The 14,612-nt window shown below is 27.6% G+C and overlaps 6 protein-coding genes across 9 annotated transcripts; 3 read left to right on the top strand and 3 right to left on the bottom strand.

Annotated features, from left to right (window-relative positions):
• Positions 1-315: 315 nt before the first annotated feature.
• On the top strand, positions 316-2,282 carry Srp54 (splicing regulatory protein 54). The gene is made up of 3 exons (XM_069120306.1): positions 316-431; positions 509-935; positions 1,029-2,282. Exons 2-3 carry the CDS (start codon positions 614-616, stop codon positions 2,168-2,170), a joined length of 1,464 nt encoding a protein of 487 aa, XP_068976407.1. The 5' UTR covers positions 316-431; positions 509-613; the 3' UTR covers positions 2,171-2,282.
• A 563-nt stretch (positions 2,283-2,845) lies between these two features.
• TSG101 (tumor susceptibility gene 101) lies at positions 2,846-5,678 on the top strand. 3 transcript variants are annotated; one of them, XM_069120337.1, is made up of 9 exons: positions 2,846-3,066; positions 3,229-3,304; positions 3,406-3,490; positions 3,620-3,685; positions 3,761-3,924; positions 4,006-4,126; positions 4,202-4,431; positions 4,502-4,857; positions 4,930-5,678. In XM_069120337.1, exons 2-9 carry the CDS (start codon positions 3,251-3,253, stop codon positions 5,114-5,116), a joined length of 1,263 nt encoding a protein of 420 aa, XP_068976438.1. In that variant the 5' UTR covers positions 2,846-3,066; positions 3,229-3,250; the 3' UTR covers positions 5,117-5,678. The 3 variants fall into 3 exon arrangements, with proteins under 3 accessions (XP_068976438.1, XP_068976420.1, XP_068976430.1); XM_069120319.1 differs by having other exon boundaries at positions 2,847-3,049; positions 3,130-3,304; XM_069120329.1 differs by having other exon boundaries at positions 2,847-3,066; positions 3,130-3,304.
• On the bottom strand, positions 5,454-6,636 carry kud (oligosaccharyltransferase subunit 5 kud). Its single transcript, XM_069120386.1, has 3 exons — positions 6,512-6,636; positions 5,843-6,082; positions 5,454-5,758 (listed from the first exon to the last, which is right to left on the bottom strand). The coding sequence occupies exons 1-2, from the start codon at positions 6,512-6,514 to the stop codon at positions 5,843-5,845; spliced, it is 243 nt and encodes an 80-aa protein (XP_068976487.1). The 5' UTR covers positions 6,515-6,636; the 3' UTR covers positions 5,454-5,758.
• A 305-nt stretch (positions 6,637-6,941) lies between these two features.
• On the top strand, positions 6,942-9,584 carry LOC138183446 (protein abrupt). The gene is made up of 4 exons (XM_069120349.1): positions 6,942-6,996; positions 7,964-8,164; positions 8,255-8,846; positions 8,982-9,584. Exons 1-4 carry the CDS (start codon positions 6,961-6,963, stop codon positions 9,248-9,250), a joined length of 1,098 nt encoding a protein of 365 aa, XP_068976450.1. The 5' UTR covers positions 6,942-6,960; the 3' UTR covers positions 9,251-9,584.
• Positions 9,585-9,938: 354 nt separating this feature from the next.
• On the bottom strand, positions 9,939-11,638 carry LOC138183454 (transmembrane protein 208). Of its 2 annotated transcripts, none has more exons than XM_069120363.1 (5): positions 11,332-11,638; positions 10,968-11,138; positions 10,761-10,897; positions 10,574-10,658; positions 9,939-10,408 (listed from the first exon to the last, which is right to left on the bottom strand). In XM_069120363.1, the coding sequence occupies exons 1-5, from the start codon at positions 11,335-11,337 to the stop codon at positions 10,274-10,276; spliced, it is 534 nt and encodes a 177-aa protein (XP_068976464.1). In that variant the 5' UTR covers positions 11,338-11,638; the 3' UTR covers positions 9,939-10,273. The 2 variants fall into 2 exon arrangements, with proteins under 2 accessions (XP_068976464.1, XP_068976474.1); XM_069120373.1 differs by having other exon boundaries at positions 10,986-11,138; positions 11,332-11,634.
• Positions 11,639-12,323: 685 nt separating this feature from the next.
• Positions 12,324-14,461, bottom strand: PCID2 (PCI domain-containing protein 2). The gene is made up of 5 exons (XM_069111898.1): positions 13,881-14,461; positions 13,757-13,798; positions 13,552-13,673; positions 12,993-13,474; positions 12,324-12,906 (listed from the first exon to the last, which is right to left on the bottom strand). Exons 1-5 carry the CDS (start codon positions 13,899-13,901, stop codon positions 12,392-12,394), a joined length of 1,182 nt encoding a protein of 393 aa, XP_068967999.1. The 5' UTR covers positions 13,902-14,461; the 3' UTR covers positions 12,324-12,391.
• Between the last annotated feature and the right edge of the window lie 151 nt (positions 14,462-14,612).

Raw genomic sequence — 14,612 nt, 5'->3', positions numbered from 1 at the left:
GCTGCGATCACAACTACATGTACACAAGTGTAATATTAGGATAGGTATGTATTGTATAGCGTGATATTTCATAAATGTATATATAAATTATATATATAAATTATATATATATATATATATATATATATATATATATATATATACCATACACATTCCAAATGTATATGCATAAACTGGACTTTTAGATTTAAAAAACGGATATTTTTCAAATAAAGTTGTAGAAATATATAAATTATTACAAAATATCTATAAACATCTGTTATCGACTAATGATAAATCTTCCTAAGAATAAGCTACATGAAAAACATCTAGAGTTTTATAGTTCATGCCCCCAACGTCGCTATGAAATTGTCGAGAAGACGCAAAGAATGTACGAGTTATATAGAATGAAAGAATACTACAACGTTGGAACCTTGATCTGATATGAAAAAGTAAAAAACACATAACTAATATCATGTTCGTCCATTTTTTGCCGTAATGTATCAATTAAATTAATTTTTTCGCGTAGCGTGTACAATTCGTTCGCATGCAGAATTAGTATTGAAGCCGTATCCTTCAGAAACCTAACCTCTTCAAGTATATTAAAGAGATTTTTTACAAAATTGAGAAAAGAATGGCGGTTGGATCTACAAAAGTAGTACAGGTGACAAATATTGCACCTCAAGCGACAAAAGATCAAATGCAAACTTTATTCGGGTACCTCGGAAAGATAGAAGATATCAGATTATATCCTACTATACGGGATGTTGCAGTACCTGTTCAATCTCGTATTTGCTACATAAAATTTCATGACCAGGGATGCGTTGCAGTTGCTCAACATATGACAAACACTGTTTTTATTGACCGTGCATTGATTGTAATACCTTACCAGAATGGAGACATTCCAGATGAACAAAGAGCCCTTGAATTGACAAATAATGGTACAGTTGTTCCAGGTAATCATTAATGATAATCAAATTTTTATCTTATATCATCCTTCCGTAAACTTCATTTTCAGTTCTATATATGTATATAATTTTTATTCATAGGTCTTTATCCTTCTGAGCCTAAATTGCCACCAAATGTTGTAAATGCAATAGAAGGGATTCCTCCAAATCATGTTATTACCACTATGGATCCAAAATTAGAGGCAAACGGATTACCACCTTATCCACATTTACCTGGCCATTTAGATAGCAGAAGGATTGAAGAAATAAGAAGAACGCTTGTCCTTGCCAATTTAGATCCTTCTGTGACAACAGACCACTTATTAGATTTTTTCAGTAATAACAATGTTGAAGTGAAGTATTTACGCATGTGTACTAGAGATTCAGATACAGAGCACTATGCATTGGTAGAACTCTCTGAACAAGCTGCTGTAGTTTCTGCATTATTATTGAATGGAAAGCTGCTTATGGACAGACCAATTAAAATTTATCATTCGACTCAAGCAATAGCAAAACCTGAAGCAAAAAGCAATGAAGCAGCACAAAAAGAAATAGAAGAAGCTATGTCCCGGGTAAAGGAAGCTCACAATTTAATTTCGGCTGCGATAGATCCAATGATCGGAATGCTGTCAAAGGACAAACGAAGCCGTAGCGGTTCTCGTAGCCGAAAATCTCGGTCGAGATCAAGAGGACGTAGTAGACGGTCCAGATCGCGTAAAAGATCACGTTCTCGTCACAGACGTTCACGATCACGTCATCGACGAAGATCAAGATCTCGATCGAAACGTTCTCGTTCTAAAGATCGTAGACGAAAGTCACCTTCTCGTAGAAGAAGTAGCTCTCGTGGCCGACATCGTTCCCGCTCCAGATCTCGGCGTTCTCGATCACGTAGATCAAGATCTAAATCCAAAGATCGCAAAAAAAGATCTCCTCGTCGAAGAAGCCGTTCTCGATCTCGAAGTAAACGTTCAAAATCCAAGTCTAGACGGTCTAGGTCTAAATCTAAGTCCAGATCCTCGAAATCAAAGTATTCAGAAAAATCGAGAGATAAAGACAAAGATAGAAAAAGCAAAGATAAATCGGATAATGGCAAAAAGAATGAGGGTGACAAGGTTGATAAAGAAAAGAGCGAAAAAAAATCTAGTAAAGAAAAGAAATCTGATAAAGAATCAAAATCTGAAGAAAAAAATAGAAATACATCCGAAAATAACGACACAAAGGAGAAGATAGAGTCTGAAACTTAAATCTTGATAAATTACGGTCTATAAAAGTTTATTTACAACTCTCAATCATTTTGTTATTTTAATGTTACGGTATATCGTAATGTATCGATCAATAAAAAATATAAGAATATAATACCGAAGATTCTTCTAACTTGTATGTACAGAAACACTGCACATATTAATACAATTGTAATAACATAAATGATGAATACATCTTTATTACTATATTTTAATTCCTTACCTAACTTCTAAAAAATTTGGTAATGAATAATTAATAAATACAGTTATTCTATATTTAATCTTCCTTTTATCGTTTTAAATATTTATAAACTGTATCAGTTAAGCAAGGTTTAATTGTTGTAAACATTTGACATAATACATACATTTTTTAAACTTTTATAATAATATAAAAGATGTTTAAACCATAAACATAAACAACTGCAAATTATCAAAAGTAGTAATTATCAAATTTGTATTGTTTCAGAAATATTTCTTATCTAACAGTTTCTTCTCGTTACAATATTCTCTTTATCATTCATAGATTCATAAAAAATGTCCTCATTTTTTTAAATTTTATATTATAACTCTTGTTATTGTATGTGGCAATAAATAACAAGGAATTTAACATATTCTTAGTTTTTCTCTTTGTGTGATTTTAAAATGTCCGGTATACATATATCCGGGGGCAGCACTAACTCGTAATTGAGGAGCCGATGATTATTGCAACCTCCTTTCAATAATTTTCTCTGTTCCTTGATTCAAAGTATGTAACAAGTAATACCGAATCATGGTATTGTAGTGTTCAAGACACTTTAAGTGACGGACGAATGAATCAACTCAGTTTATTTAGTTACAAATTGTAACAATAGAAAAAATCAAACAACATTTCATTATATGCATGTAAGGTTGACAGTAATGTAAGTCTGAAGATTTCAAATCCATATAACGAAAGATAACACGGTAATATAATTACTCCGTAGAATATTCATTGTTAAGAAATTTTGATATTCAACATCGGTAGAAAATCATTCGTACTTTAAAGGGAAAAGCGTCGTTTTATTTATCTTTCTTGTATTCAGTAATTCTAAAATACGAGGTTAGATGGTGAAAATGACATCTCTAGATGAAGGGAAAATAAAGCAAAGCTTATCAAAGGTGTGTACTGTATATTTTTTTGGAGTATATACATATATTTTTAATATTATTTTTAATACATACACTTCAATGATATTTATAAAATGTATTTTATCTTTAAGTATCAAAATGCTGACATCACTAAGAAACATGTTATGAAAGTTTTGAATCTTTATAAGGGTCTAAAATATAATGTAGAACCATTTGGTAAGTGTAAGAAATGTATCTTCTTTAAAAAAGAATGTATTTATTTCCAACTTTATAATAACATATAAAAATAAATGTAAGAAACATGAATTCATTAATTTATTGCTAATGTATTTTATCTTATAACAGTATTTAATGATGGATCACGCAAAGAATTGTTTAATTTACAAGGAACAATACCTGTCTCTTTTAAAGGTGATATAATTAGATACTTCTGTAAAAAGCAATTGAAGAAGTACAAAACAAATTTTTATGTTATATTGGTTTTAGGTACCTATTACAACATTCCTATATGTATATGGTTAATGGATACACATCCTAATAATGCACCTATGTGCTATGTTAAGCCTACTGCTGATATGGACATTAAAGTGAGCATGTTTGTTGATCATAATGGGAAGATTTATTTACCATATCTTCATGATTGGTTGCCAGTAAGTAACTTGTATATAGTTATGTCTTATTATCCATTATCTTATGATATCATTATAGTAGTGTATCGTTATTATGTTTAGCACTCATCTGATTTACTTAGTCTAATTCAAATAATGGTTGTAACATTTGGAGATCAACCACCTGTTTATGCTAAACCACGACAAGGTATACAAACAAGTTCTACACCTTATCCAGTACAACGTAAGTATTTGTCATTTTTAAATATTCACATGAAAATCCTATTATTCTATTATTAAAGAATACAATTTTATATAGCTTTCATGCCTGTACCTGGAAGTGGAACACATATACCTGGTTCTAGTTTTCCACCATATCCACAAAATTCGCAATATCCAGGTGGGAGTAATATTTATTCTCCATACATGTCTACTACATCTTCTGGGTTTCCATACCAGGGTTCGTACGGTTCATATGGAGGAAGTGCATCAAATTATCCACCACAGGGATGTACTGGCTCCTTTCCATATCCTCCATCAACACAGCCAGTAAGTTATAATTTTTAACAGGTAAATAATATACATTATTAGTACTCATCTCTTTTTTACAATTTTCAAGTCACCAACAGTACCTGCCACAGCTGGTGCATCAGGTACAATTACAGAAGAACATATTAGAGCATCTTTATTATCAGCAGTAGAAGATAAATTAAGACGAAGACTTAAAGAACAGTTCTCACAATTGGTAGCCGAGCTAGAAACGTTACGTCGAACACAACAAGAACTCACAAGCGGATTTACCCATCTTACCGACTTGTTCGAAAGATTAAAAAAAGAGAAAGCCGAACTTGAAAAAAATATAACTATACTCCAAGACAAAGAAGCTGAATTGGAAAAAGAAATTGCAAAACTTTCTGACAATCAGTCAATAGATGTTGATGAAGCTGTTACAACGATCGCACCACTTTATAAACAGTATGTATTTTTAAATAGTTATTTGTTTTCAATTCTTTTAAGTAACATTATTGTTTTTTTGTACAATTGTAGAATGTTAAACGCGTTTGCGGAAGAAGCAGCCACAGAAGATGCTATATATTATTTGGGTGAAGCTTTACGTTGTGGTATCATAGATTTAGATGCATTTTTGAAACAAGTGCGACAGCTTTCACGCAGACAATTTATGCTGAGAGCACTTATGCAACGCTGTCGCCAAAAAGCGGGTTTGGCTGGTTAAACATTCTACTCAATTTTTACGAAGTTACGCTATTCAATATTTTATTTTATTACAAATGATGTACGCAAAACAAACTATATAAATCCCACAATAATAGAGGGATAGAGATATATGTTATAAAAAAGAAGCATCCTCGTTATAGAAATTGTATGCTATATATACAGTGATGTATTTTTGTTTCATGTTGTATACATTTTGTTCATAACAAAGGACTTGAACGTAAAACTTTTATACATAAAACTGAACAAAAAACATACACAAACACATACATATATATTATATACACACACAAAATGAACAAATGAAGGTTTAAACAATTATATTAAAAATAAATATCTTTGTTTTACGAAATTATATTTCAAAATGTAATGTATTTAAAAATGTGTAAAAAGTGTGTGGTTTTTAATTGACTTTTTTAAAACTATGGAAAGAAGTCATATACCTCAAATAGTGACTTTAGATACATATTAAAAAATATAAATGCTTGTTCACTGTGTGATAAATGTATAGATTGATCACTACATTGCACGATTTAGTAAAAATACATTGTTTTTATTCTTAATGATGTGAGATTATTATATAATTTCTTAAATGCTATTACACATAATCCTAAAATTAGTTTTTCTCATTAATCGAATCAATCTGCAATAAAAAAGTGAGGCTTATAAATATTATAAAAAATTACAGTTTAACTGTATTGACTTAAATTTTTAAAAAATAATGTACCTATACATAAATTCCAACCCAAAGGAGTAAAAACAATATACCAAAACCAGAAAATATTGCTGCTACTAGAGAGATTAATAATTCTTTAAACATGTCCCTTGTAAATTTTGTGCTAGTAACTTCATAAACAAAGAACCATGCTGTAAAGAATATTCCAATTCCTAGTAACACCACTGCCAGTAATGGAAAAATTGCAGGATTTATGGGAGAGACATATCTTGTCATAGACTCGATTTCCACCTAAAGTAAAATAACAAAATTTTATTAGGAAAACAAATAATTATTCTCATTTATTTGACATACATAAAAATTTTTAAGTATCTTTATGAAAGCTGTTTCCAAATTTCAAAATTAAAATTAATGTAAATATAATTACAGTTTTCTATTCTCTTCAAGCAGAATAAAACTTTTTGCATGAATGATTTTATAAAAACAATATTACGTAAAACAAATATAAATGTACATATTATCAATTTAATAAATATATAGTTTAATATTAATAAGTTTTGAAGATATACATCTTCGGTGAAGAAATGCTGGGAAAGGATTCCATAAAATTACAACTGTACTACAACATAAAATACCGGATTAAATATAATAAAAGGATAATAAAAAGTGACGTTACTCTATGTGACATAAATTTCATAATAGAATAAATATTACACTCACCATTGTATCAAATATTTTGACGTGGCTTATAAGACACGTAAACTTACACGCGACTAACGACGAGAATGCAATTGTACTCTGCAAACTTCAGTATAATGTACACTCATGAACGCAGTCATATACACGCATGAACGCAGCATATACACAGGTTTCGGCAGTCACTAGTCACTATCAATATGGAAGACAAGTTTCTCGCTTTTTCGAGGCAAACAAGGATGAGTAGACTATCTCTGTTTCTATCTGAGACATTCATAGTATGTCACACATACACAGAATAAGAACTTTCTTATCTACCATGTTGATTTTCATGATTCAATTTTCGGACGGTTTTCCCTAGGATTCGATAATTAGTGTCGAGACCTATTTATATGATGGTGCCATGAACATAGATATATTCACAGTTTAGTATACTATAATAATAACAAATATTAATATATTATGTCGTGAGTATGTTCATATGTTCATGGATCGTGCTTATGAAAGGAGTAAATATAAGTAAGCTACCAATAGTTAAAATATAAGTTACTCAAATTTATGAGGATAACACTAAATTCCTACTACCTAGTATTACTTACCTTAAAAAGTGAATTAAATAAATAAGCAAAAAATGTTGTCATTATTGACAAACAATTTACTGATTTGTCATTTATCAGTGTTATAAAATATACCTATAAAAATTGATTTATTAAAAATAGATTTTACGTAATGACATATTATTACATAAATTTTACATTACATATGTACTGATATGTACCAATATATTTTTTAATCGTGACATTAAGAAGAATACAGCTCTAATTTCTTAGTTATGAACCTTTTAACTCGTGTTAACACTTTAGAAATTATAATAAGTAACAATTTTTAACTAGGTATAATTATATAACCGATAGTGTAATGAATTTCATGTAATTTTATGAATGCTTTTTAAAAAAATGTTATTTCTCTAGCAAGCATATCTCACATATCTATTGAAGGTAACATCATTTTCATTTTCAGCTAAAATTATCTTTATCATTATTATTCGTTTAAACCAATTTTATTTTAAATTGTGTGCATAATAATTATTCTATACATATCAAAAATATATATTTAATATATGTTACACAGAATATTCTTTTTATTATCACTTATTATCTGTTTTAAACCTGCGATTATTTCGAAATCAATAGTATGTTTGTCACCATGATATGATTCATAACACATAACATAGTATTATATTTCCATTCTTTGTATTCTTTGATATCTACAGATATTTCTTGTAGGTACTATGTACAATTCTGTATATTTTAAATACTTAGATATAGTAATACTCTTTAATAATCAGAAGGAATTGAATTTTACTTGTAATTACATAAATAATTATTAAATTTGTAGTTATTAATTTTATAATTATATATTTTATTCTTAAGTTTTAATGAAATGTGTTATTAAAGAAATTCCTATTATTTATAGATAAACATGGCAAATAATTCGTTGTCAGAACAATTCTCCTTAAAGTGGAACAATTTTTCTAACAATTTAACATCTGGGTTTCTAAGTCATCTTACTGAAAATGATTTAGTTGATGTTACACTTGCAGTGGAAGGTCAATTGTTACAAGCACACAAACTGGTTCTGTCAGTATGTAGTCCATACTTTAAAAATATATTTAAGGTATATAAATTATCTTTTTTACATGTTAAATATCTATATCTATATAAGTTGTGATTGCTCAGAAAAGAACTTCTTAGAATTATTTTGTAGGAAAACCCTTGTCAACATCCAGTAATTATACTTAAGGACATGAAGTATACTGAAATTGAGTCACTATTGAAATTCATGTATCAAGGTGAAATAAATATCAATCAAGAAGATTTATCTACTTTCCTAAAAGTAGCACAAACATTACAGATAAGAGGACTCACAACAGAAGATACAAATAGCACAAAATCGTTTCCTAGTTGTGATATTCAATCAGATATTGATTGTAATATACAAAATGTTGCTCAATCAAATTTAAGTACAATAAATAGAACTTCCAAAGAAATAGAAATGATAGATAGAAGAAAGAGATCCTATGACATAACAAAAAAAAGTTACAAGAGAAAAAAACAAGATATGTCCTTAACAGCAGAAAATATTCATGATCTATCTAATGAGAAAGTGGATAATGATAATCAAGAAGTTCTGTTTTTGACGACTAACACAAACAATGAGACAAATGAAATTGTAGAAGAGGAAGAAAATATTAATATTCCTACTATAAAAATCAATGATAATAATAAAAGCGATGATAGCCCTTCGCTACCTTTTCCCTTGAATATTGAAAATTCAAGAGAAAATTCAACTCAGCAAGGTAAAGGATGTATATAGATATCAGATATATAGGTGGTTTAAGATTAACATAGAAATAATATTCTGAAATTAATATAATTTAAAAAACTTAGTAACTAATAAAATTTAGTCTTAATACTATGTTTTAACATTATAGATGTTGAACCAGTAATTTACAGGCTTTCTGCACGAGGTCGACCACAATTAGTGCATGAGGGTTATGTTTACAATTTGACTTCTCGCTCTGAGGGATTGAATAGGTCTCATTATAGGTGTGCTGAACAGCATCGTGGTTGTAAAGGTAAATGTGCGGTTATTGCAGAAAGATTTATGCCTACAGGTGTACATGATCATAATCATCCACCTGGGTATCAATCAGAACATGATTACAGAAAAAAGAAAGGTTTAGATGTAGATACTCCTTAAATCATAAATATTTTAAGCTTGTAAACAGCATTTTATCATATTCTTATTTTGTTACTGAAACTTTAGTAAAAATGAAAAGTTCTTTCCAAGTAATATTGGCATATAGTATGGCATATAACAATAATTCTTCATAGAAAAGAAGCATACAGTTAGGAAGTATTCATTTGCTGTGCAATTTTATAATGAAAATAAAAATTTAGTACATTGCAATATTACAGAAATTGTACATTTATAACTATACATAACAGTAACATAACAAGCCAATGTGGTATATGGACCACTGTATTTCAATAAACTGTGATGCACTTTTTTGCGATATATATATATATATATATATATATATATATATATATATATAAAGAAAAACAATATAAAATAGGTGATGAGTACATTCCATTTAGTATTATATTTAATTTTCATTAAAGCCAAATAAAAGTATTTAATTTATGTTAGTTGTTTACATATAGACTACTATTTGTCGTGTAATAAATATAATTTGTTTTTATAAATACATATATGTGTATATATAAGTATGTACATATGAAATGAATGTTTTGCTTACTTACATTTAAGTTGTATAAAAATAATTTTTTTCTAAATTATTACACAGAATAATAACTTTAGTAATATATAAAATGAATTAATCCAAAAATTAGAAATTGGAGATAGAGAAGTCGTTAACGACATATAAAACATTAAAAATTATAAAAAGTTTATTTTTATATTACACTTCATAAACTTCTTTTCTTAGATACAAAAATTGCCAAAATTAATATGATAGTGTTCATAAATATTATTCAATTTGTAAAAAGTTGACCTTATAATTTATGTAAAAGTTTATAAATTTATAAGAGGACATGAAAATAATCTGTTCATAAACATAGAAAATGTAGGAAACAATGCAGGCTAAGACAAAAGTAAAATAATAAGCAGTCTTGTTTCACAATGTTGCTCAACTTTATCCTACACCCATTAAATTTTTTAATATTTATTCAAAATGCATGCTTATTTCTATTCAAAATGTTAATGCCGTCTAGCCATCTTTTTTTCCAACTTCCGTTGTTTCTTCTCACTAATCTCAGGTTGCTCTGGAGTAGAGGCAAAAAACCATGGAGCTAATATTTGTTTCCATATCATCCAACCTCCCCTGAATGGTACCTGTTGTAATAATACAAGATATTTCATAATTTATTTAAACATTTTATGTACGCTTTAACTCGAAAATCGTGAGGAAATTGTAAGAAAGTTATTTTAAATTGTTTTGTAATTTGTGATGAATCAATGTACTATTTTATATTTCTATCATTTACTAAGTATACTTACAAGAAGCCATAACAACCAAAAGTAATTTGATATAAGAGAGAGTACTTGTACTCCTGAAGTTAATATAATTAAATCTTTTACATGTCTGAAATAACATTAAAATGTCATTATATTTATCAAAGCTGTTACAGTCTAATAAAGTGTTATATTATTTGAAGAAATCATTAGAATATGTTGTGATATTTACTCTGCTATACCTCCTTCCATATTAAGATCAATTCCAGAATCTAAAAGCTGTCCGGATTCTGAATATGTTGCATGTGCTATATATTTCATAAACTGATAACTTCCTATATATACAATTGCAGAAAATATGGTTAATGTCTGTAATCATAATACATAATAGAATAATATATGTTGCTATATATGTACACTTTAAAAATAAAAATAATACCTTAAATACAAAACTCACAGTTGATAATGTTGTAAAGTTAAAGAACAACATTGTAACAGTAAAATATATTCCTATTGCCCCAATTATCATATTTTGATAAAAATTTAATGTAGTTTTATTTTCTTCCACTATCTGTTTTGCACCTTTTGTTGCTGCTTTAGTTTTTTTTATCTAGAAATGTAATGAATGACTTTACCTAGTACTCATATTGTTATAAAGCAATTTTATAAAAAATGATAATTATTGATTGACTTTGTTATGCAATGACACATTACAAATCATACGGAAATAATTGCATATCCAGAATGGTTAAGATGTAAAAAAAGAGAAAAAGAACGATATTTTAAATAATACTGTAACTTACCGTCATTTTCTTAGTAAATTATACGTACAAGTATTTAATATATTTAAACAATTAATATCTATTTAACAATCAATACATGACGTAGACAATCTCGTAAGTATTCAAAATCGCTTAGGGTTTGTTAAAGCCACGTGAAAGATGTCATATGAGAAAGTCTCTAGGTTAACATTCCATAATCTATATTTCAATACAGATACGTAAATATTAATAGTCATCATTTTTTACGATTCATAATCGTTCGAAATTCGAAGTTCTAATAAATAATTGCAAAAAAGTGTTACTTTAAACTTTTTACTAAGTAATGGAAGTAATAAGTATAGGAATAATATCTTATGATTATATATAATATATATATATATGTATGTCTGCTCGTTTAGTGGAATTGTCGAAATTCTTTATATCCATATGAAATTGAAAGAAAATATCGATATATAATTTTCACAAAAATATTTCTTATTCTTAAATTTATCTTTTTACATACAAAATTGTATTAAAAATAATACAAGTTTGATTTTTACATCATTTATATAAATACACTTTTGCTTTGTTGAATATATGTAAATTAAAATAAAAAAGTATTATTACTGCAACAGGAAATGTACATATGTATGTAATTATTAACGTGTGTATAATTAAAAATAATTAAGAAAAACGAATACATAGCTTTTCTATTCACTTCTTATCATAAGTAAGAGAAGGATAAAAGCTTTCTATCAGGAAGAATTTTCTCTCTGTATATACATATTTCATCAAATCTCATTTTATTATATTACATTACTAAGGAATTTAGGATCATTTAAATTTAAACATTTTAATACTAATTTAAATTGATCAAAAAGAGCTAATGATACATACATATGTATATATTCTAGATTTTCAAATTTTATTAATTTGTAATCTTAAAATATAATAAACAAATTTGATTTCATTTATATGATGATGCAGATTATAGATATTTACATTTAGATCTAGAATTGTTCAAGGTATTAAAATCAATTAAATCAATTTTATTGAATTTAAATTTATTTCTTACAGAAAGATACATGTAATCTAAAGATAATTAAAGTATAGTTGAAAGTCTTGGAAAAGGATTTTGTTTAGAGATGACTAATTTTTTATGTTGATGAGATATGTATCCTTTAATTTTTCCTTCAAATATTAAATTTGCCACAATGCATTCTACTTCATCCATATCAACATCATCAATTCCTTGCATTTCCAATGCTGAAAGTAAATCTTGAATAGGAATCTGATGTATATTTAATACTAAATACACTTTTTTAAATAAATTTCTGTATGCTATTATCTTCAATTTTTCCACAATTAAATATATTCCTGCTCCTATAAAAAATAATTCGTGTGTTTCCATCACTTTTTCAAGATTGCATAAATCTCCTCTTTTAACAGCTTCCATTAATTCTCCAAATTCCATTAAGTTATATTTTTCTAGTAAGTTATGTTTAGGCATATAGCCTAATAACATTTTCACTGGCACAAGATAAGTTAAAATTAATCGTTTGTTTTTTGAAGATTGTTTATGACAATGTTCAAAAGCATAAGTAAGATATTCATCAGCTAAAAGATAAATAAGATAATTATTTATAAAATGATTAAAATGTCAAGTTATATTATTATAATAACTATCAAATTTTAATATTTACCAGCTTTGTAATCACTATCAAACATTGCTTTACGGCCCACGAAAAATTTATAAGTAATTTGTTGTGCTAATGCAAAATGTGCTTTATATGGGGACGATTCTATTGCCCTTATTAAAGGTTTACATAAATGCAATTTATTTATTCTAAAATAAATTTTTAATAATTGGTTAACTAATGCCAGCATTCCCCATCGTTTTGTATCATCTTCTGAGCTACGATTGTCGCAAGCACATACTCGAAAACATCCCATTAAACAATCTGCACATTTCTCCAAAATTTCTCCAGGCTTCACATTTTTGCTGGATCTTGTATTCTCTGCACAAACTGCTAATAACCGTAATTCTAAACACATTATGTTCATAACAGGCAACATCCAATTTTCTTCTTTTTGCATCTGAAGAATCTTTGTCAAAGATTGAACTGCAGAACTTTGATAATTATACATAGACAATGGGTCATCTTTATGTATTGCTGTTATAGTTCTAAGGATATAAATATTATAGTCAACATTTAGAATAATAGTTATAAAAATATACCAATATTTAATATATTTAGTTACTTTAAGTGGTAAAGTACTAAGTCATCAAGTGGAGCAGATAAATGTTCCATTGCTTTTGTTATTGCAGTTTCAGATCCAATTTGTGAAATTGAAACATGATTATGCCGTAAAGACAATAAATCCTTAAATTAAAAAATTATATATAATGTTTATGTAAAATTGGTGTGTGTGTAAATATATTTTAATGTAAATATGAATTATTTACCGCTAAACCATCGCCGTCCTGATTCAACCACATACGTCTGATCTATAAACGTAAATATAACCTCGAAATAAATGATTTCTTTAATTACATCATATTATATGTTATTAAATGTTTAACACATTACCTGTATTATATACGAATCCATTGTAACATGTGTAATTTAATACAAGTATTTATTTTGAAAATGTTTTTGTTTTTAAACTTAATTACATTACTTGAAACTACAAATTGATGGTATATAATTGTATAGCTTAAACACAATTAAATTAACAAATGTCTTTATTATCTGTAATTACTCAATAAAATAATAGGGAAAACGTTTCATGGTTCGGCAATAAAAACTTATCAAATATATACAGAAATATTTGTTTTATATATATATAGATACATATAACTGAATTTGCAATGTACACATCTGTGACACATATACATATACGCAAAGTTGAATCACTAGGAATTACAGTTGTAATGCATAATTGCGGTTATAAACAAACTTGGTCACGTGATAGATGTGCAACGGCTCTAGGTATTGGTTAGCAGTCGTCAGTGAATTATGATTTGCAGGGATGTTTATATCACTATAGAAAATATTTAAATTATTTGACTAAATATAGTACATTTAAACGGTAACAAATATACATCTAATATTATTATTTAAGAGGTTAATGTTTAAAAAAGTAGCTTTCTGTTCTGTAAATTCGACTTTGTGTCGCTTAAATTTTGATCTTACTTTTCTGATTCAATTATGTTGATAGAGTCAGATAGAATATATACGCATATCCCCAAATTCTAAAGAAAAACGTACTTCAATATCGATAAAATATTGTCTAAAATGATGTATTATTATGTGAGTTAT

This window comes from Bombus flavifrons, chromosome 1 (assembly GCF_040668555.2).
Source record: "Bombus flavifrons isolate JBK064 chromosome 1, iyBomFlav1_principal, whole genome shotgun sequence".
NCBI classification, from domain to species: Eukaryota; Metazoa; Arthropoda; class Insecta; order Hymenoptera; family Apidae; genus Bombus; species Bombus flavifrons.
Note: the sequence above shows the minus strand (reverse complement) of the source record. Positions and strands in the feature narration are given on the sequence as shown.

Bases quoted from the DNA above. Each gene is read 5' to 3' on its own strand.
- Srp54 (XM_069120306.1), top strand. From the start codon at position 614: ATGGCGGTTGGATCTACAAAAGTAGTACAGGTGACAAATATTGCACCT. The intron at 936-1,028 runs GTAATCATTAAT...TTTTATTCATAG, and splicing joins TAATGGTACAGTTGTTCCAG to GTCTTTATCCTTCTGAGCCT.
- PCID2 (XM_069111898.1), bottom strand. From the start codon at position 13,901: ATGGATTCGTATATAATACAG. The intron at 13,799-13,880 runs GTAATGTGTTAA...TTACGTTTATAG, and splicing joins TGGATTCGTATATAATACAG to ATCAGACGTATGTGGTTGAA. The intron at 13,674-13,756 runs GTAAATAATTCA...TTTTAATTTAAG, and splicing joins AGGACGGCGATGGTTTAGCG to GATTTATTGTCTTTACGGCA.
- LOC138183454 (XM_069120363.1), bottom strand. The intron at 10,659-10,760 runs GTAAATATCACA...ATGTTATTTCAG, and splicing joins ATGGAAGGAGGTATAGCAGA to ACATGTAAAAGATTTAATTA. The intron at 10,409-10,573 runs GTAAGTATACTT...TTATTACAACAG, and splicing joins TTTGGTTGTTATGGCTTCTT to GTACCATTCAGGGGAGGTTG.
- TSG101 (XM_069120337.1), top strand. From the start codon at position 3,251: ATGGTGAAAATGACATCTCTAGATGAAGGGAAAATAAAGCAAAGCTTA. The intron at 3,305-3,405 runs GTGTGTACTGTA...TTTATCTTTAAG, and splicing joins TAAAGCAAAGCTTATCAAAG to TATCAAAATGCTGACATCAC. The intron at 3,491-3,619 runs GTAAGTGTAAGA...ATCTTATAACAG, and splicing joins ATATAATGTAGAACCATTTG to TATTTAATGATGGATCACGC.
- LOC138183446 (XM_069120349.1), top strand. From the start codon at position 6,961: ATGTTCATATGTTCATGGATCGTGCTTATGAAAGGA. The intron at 6,997-7,963 runs GTAAATATAAGT...TATTATTTATAG, and splicing joins GGATCGTGCTTATGAAAGGA to ATAAACATGGCAAATAATTC. The intron at 8,165-8,254 runs GTATATAAATTA...ATTATTTTGTAG, and splicing joins ACTTTAAAAATATATTTAAG to GAAAACCCTTGTCAACATCC.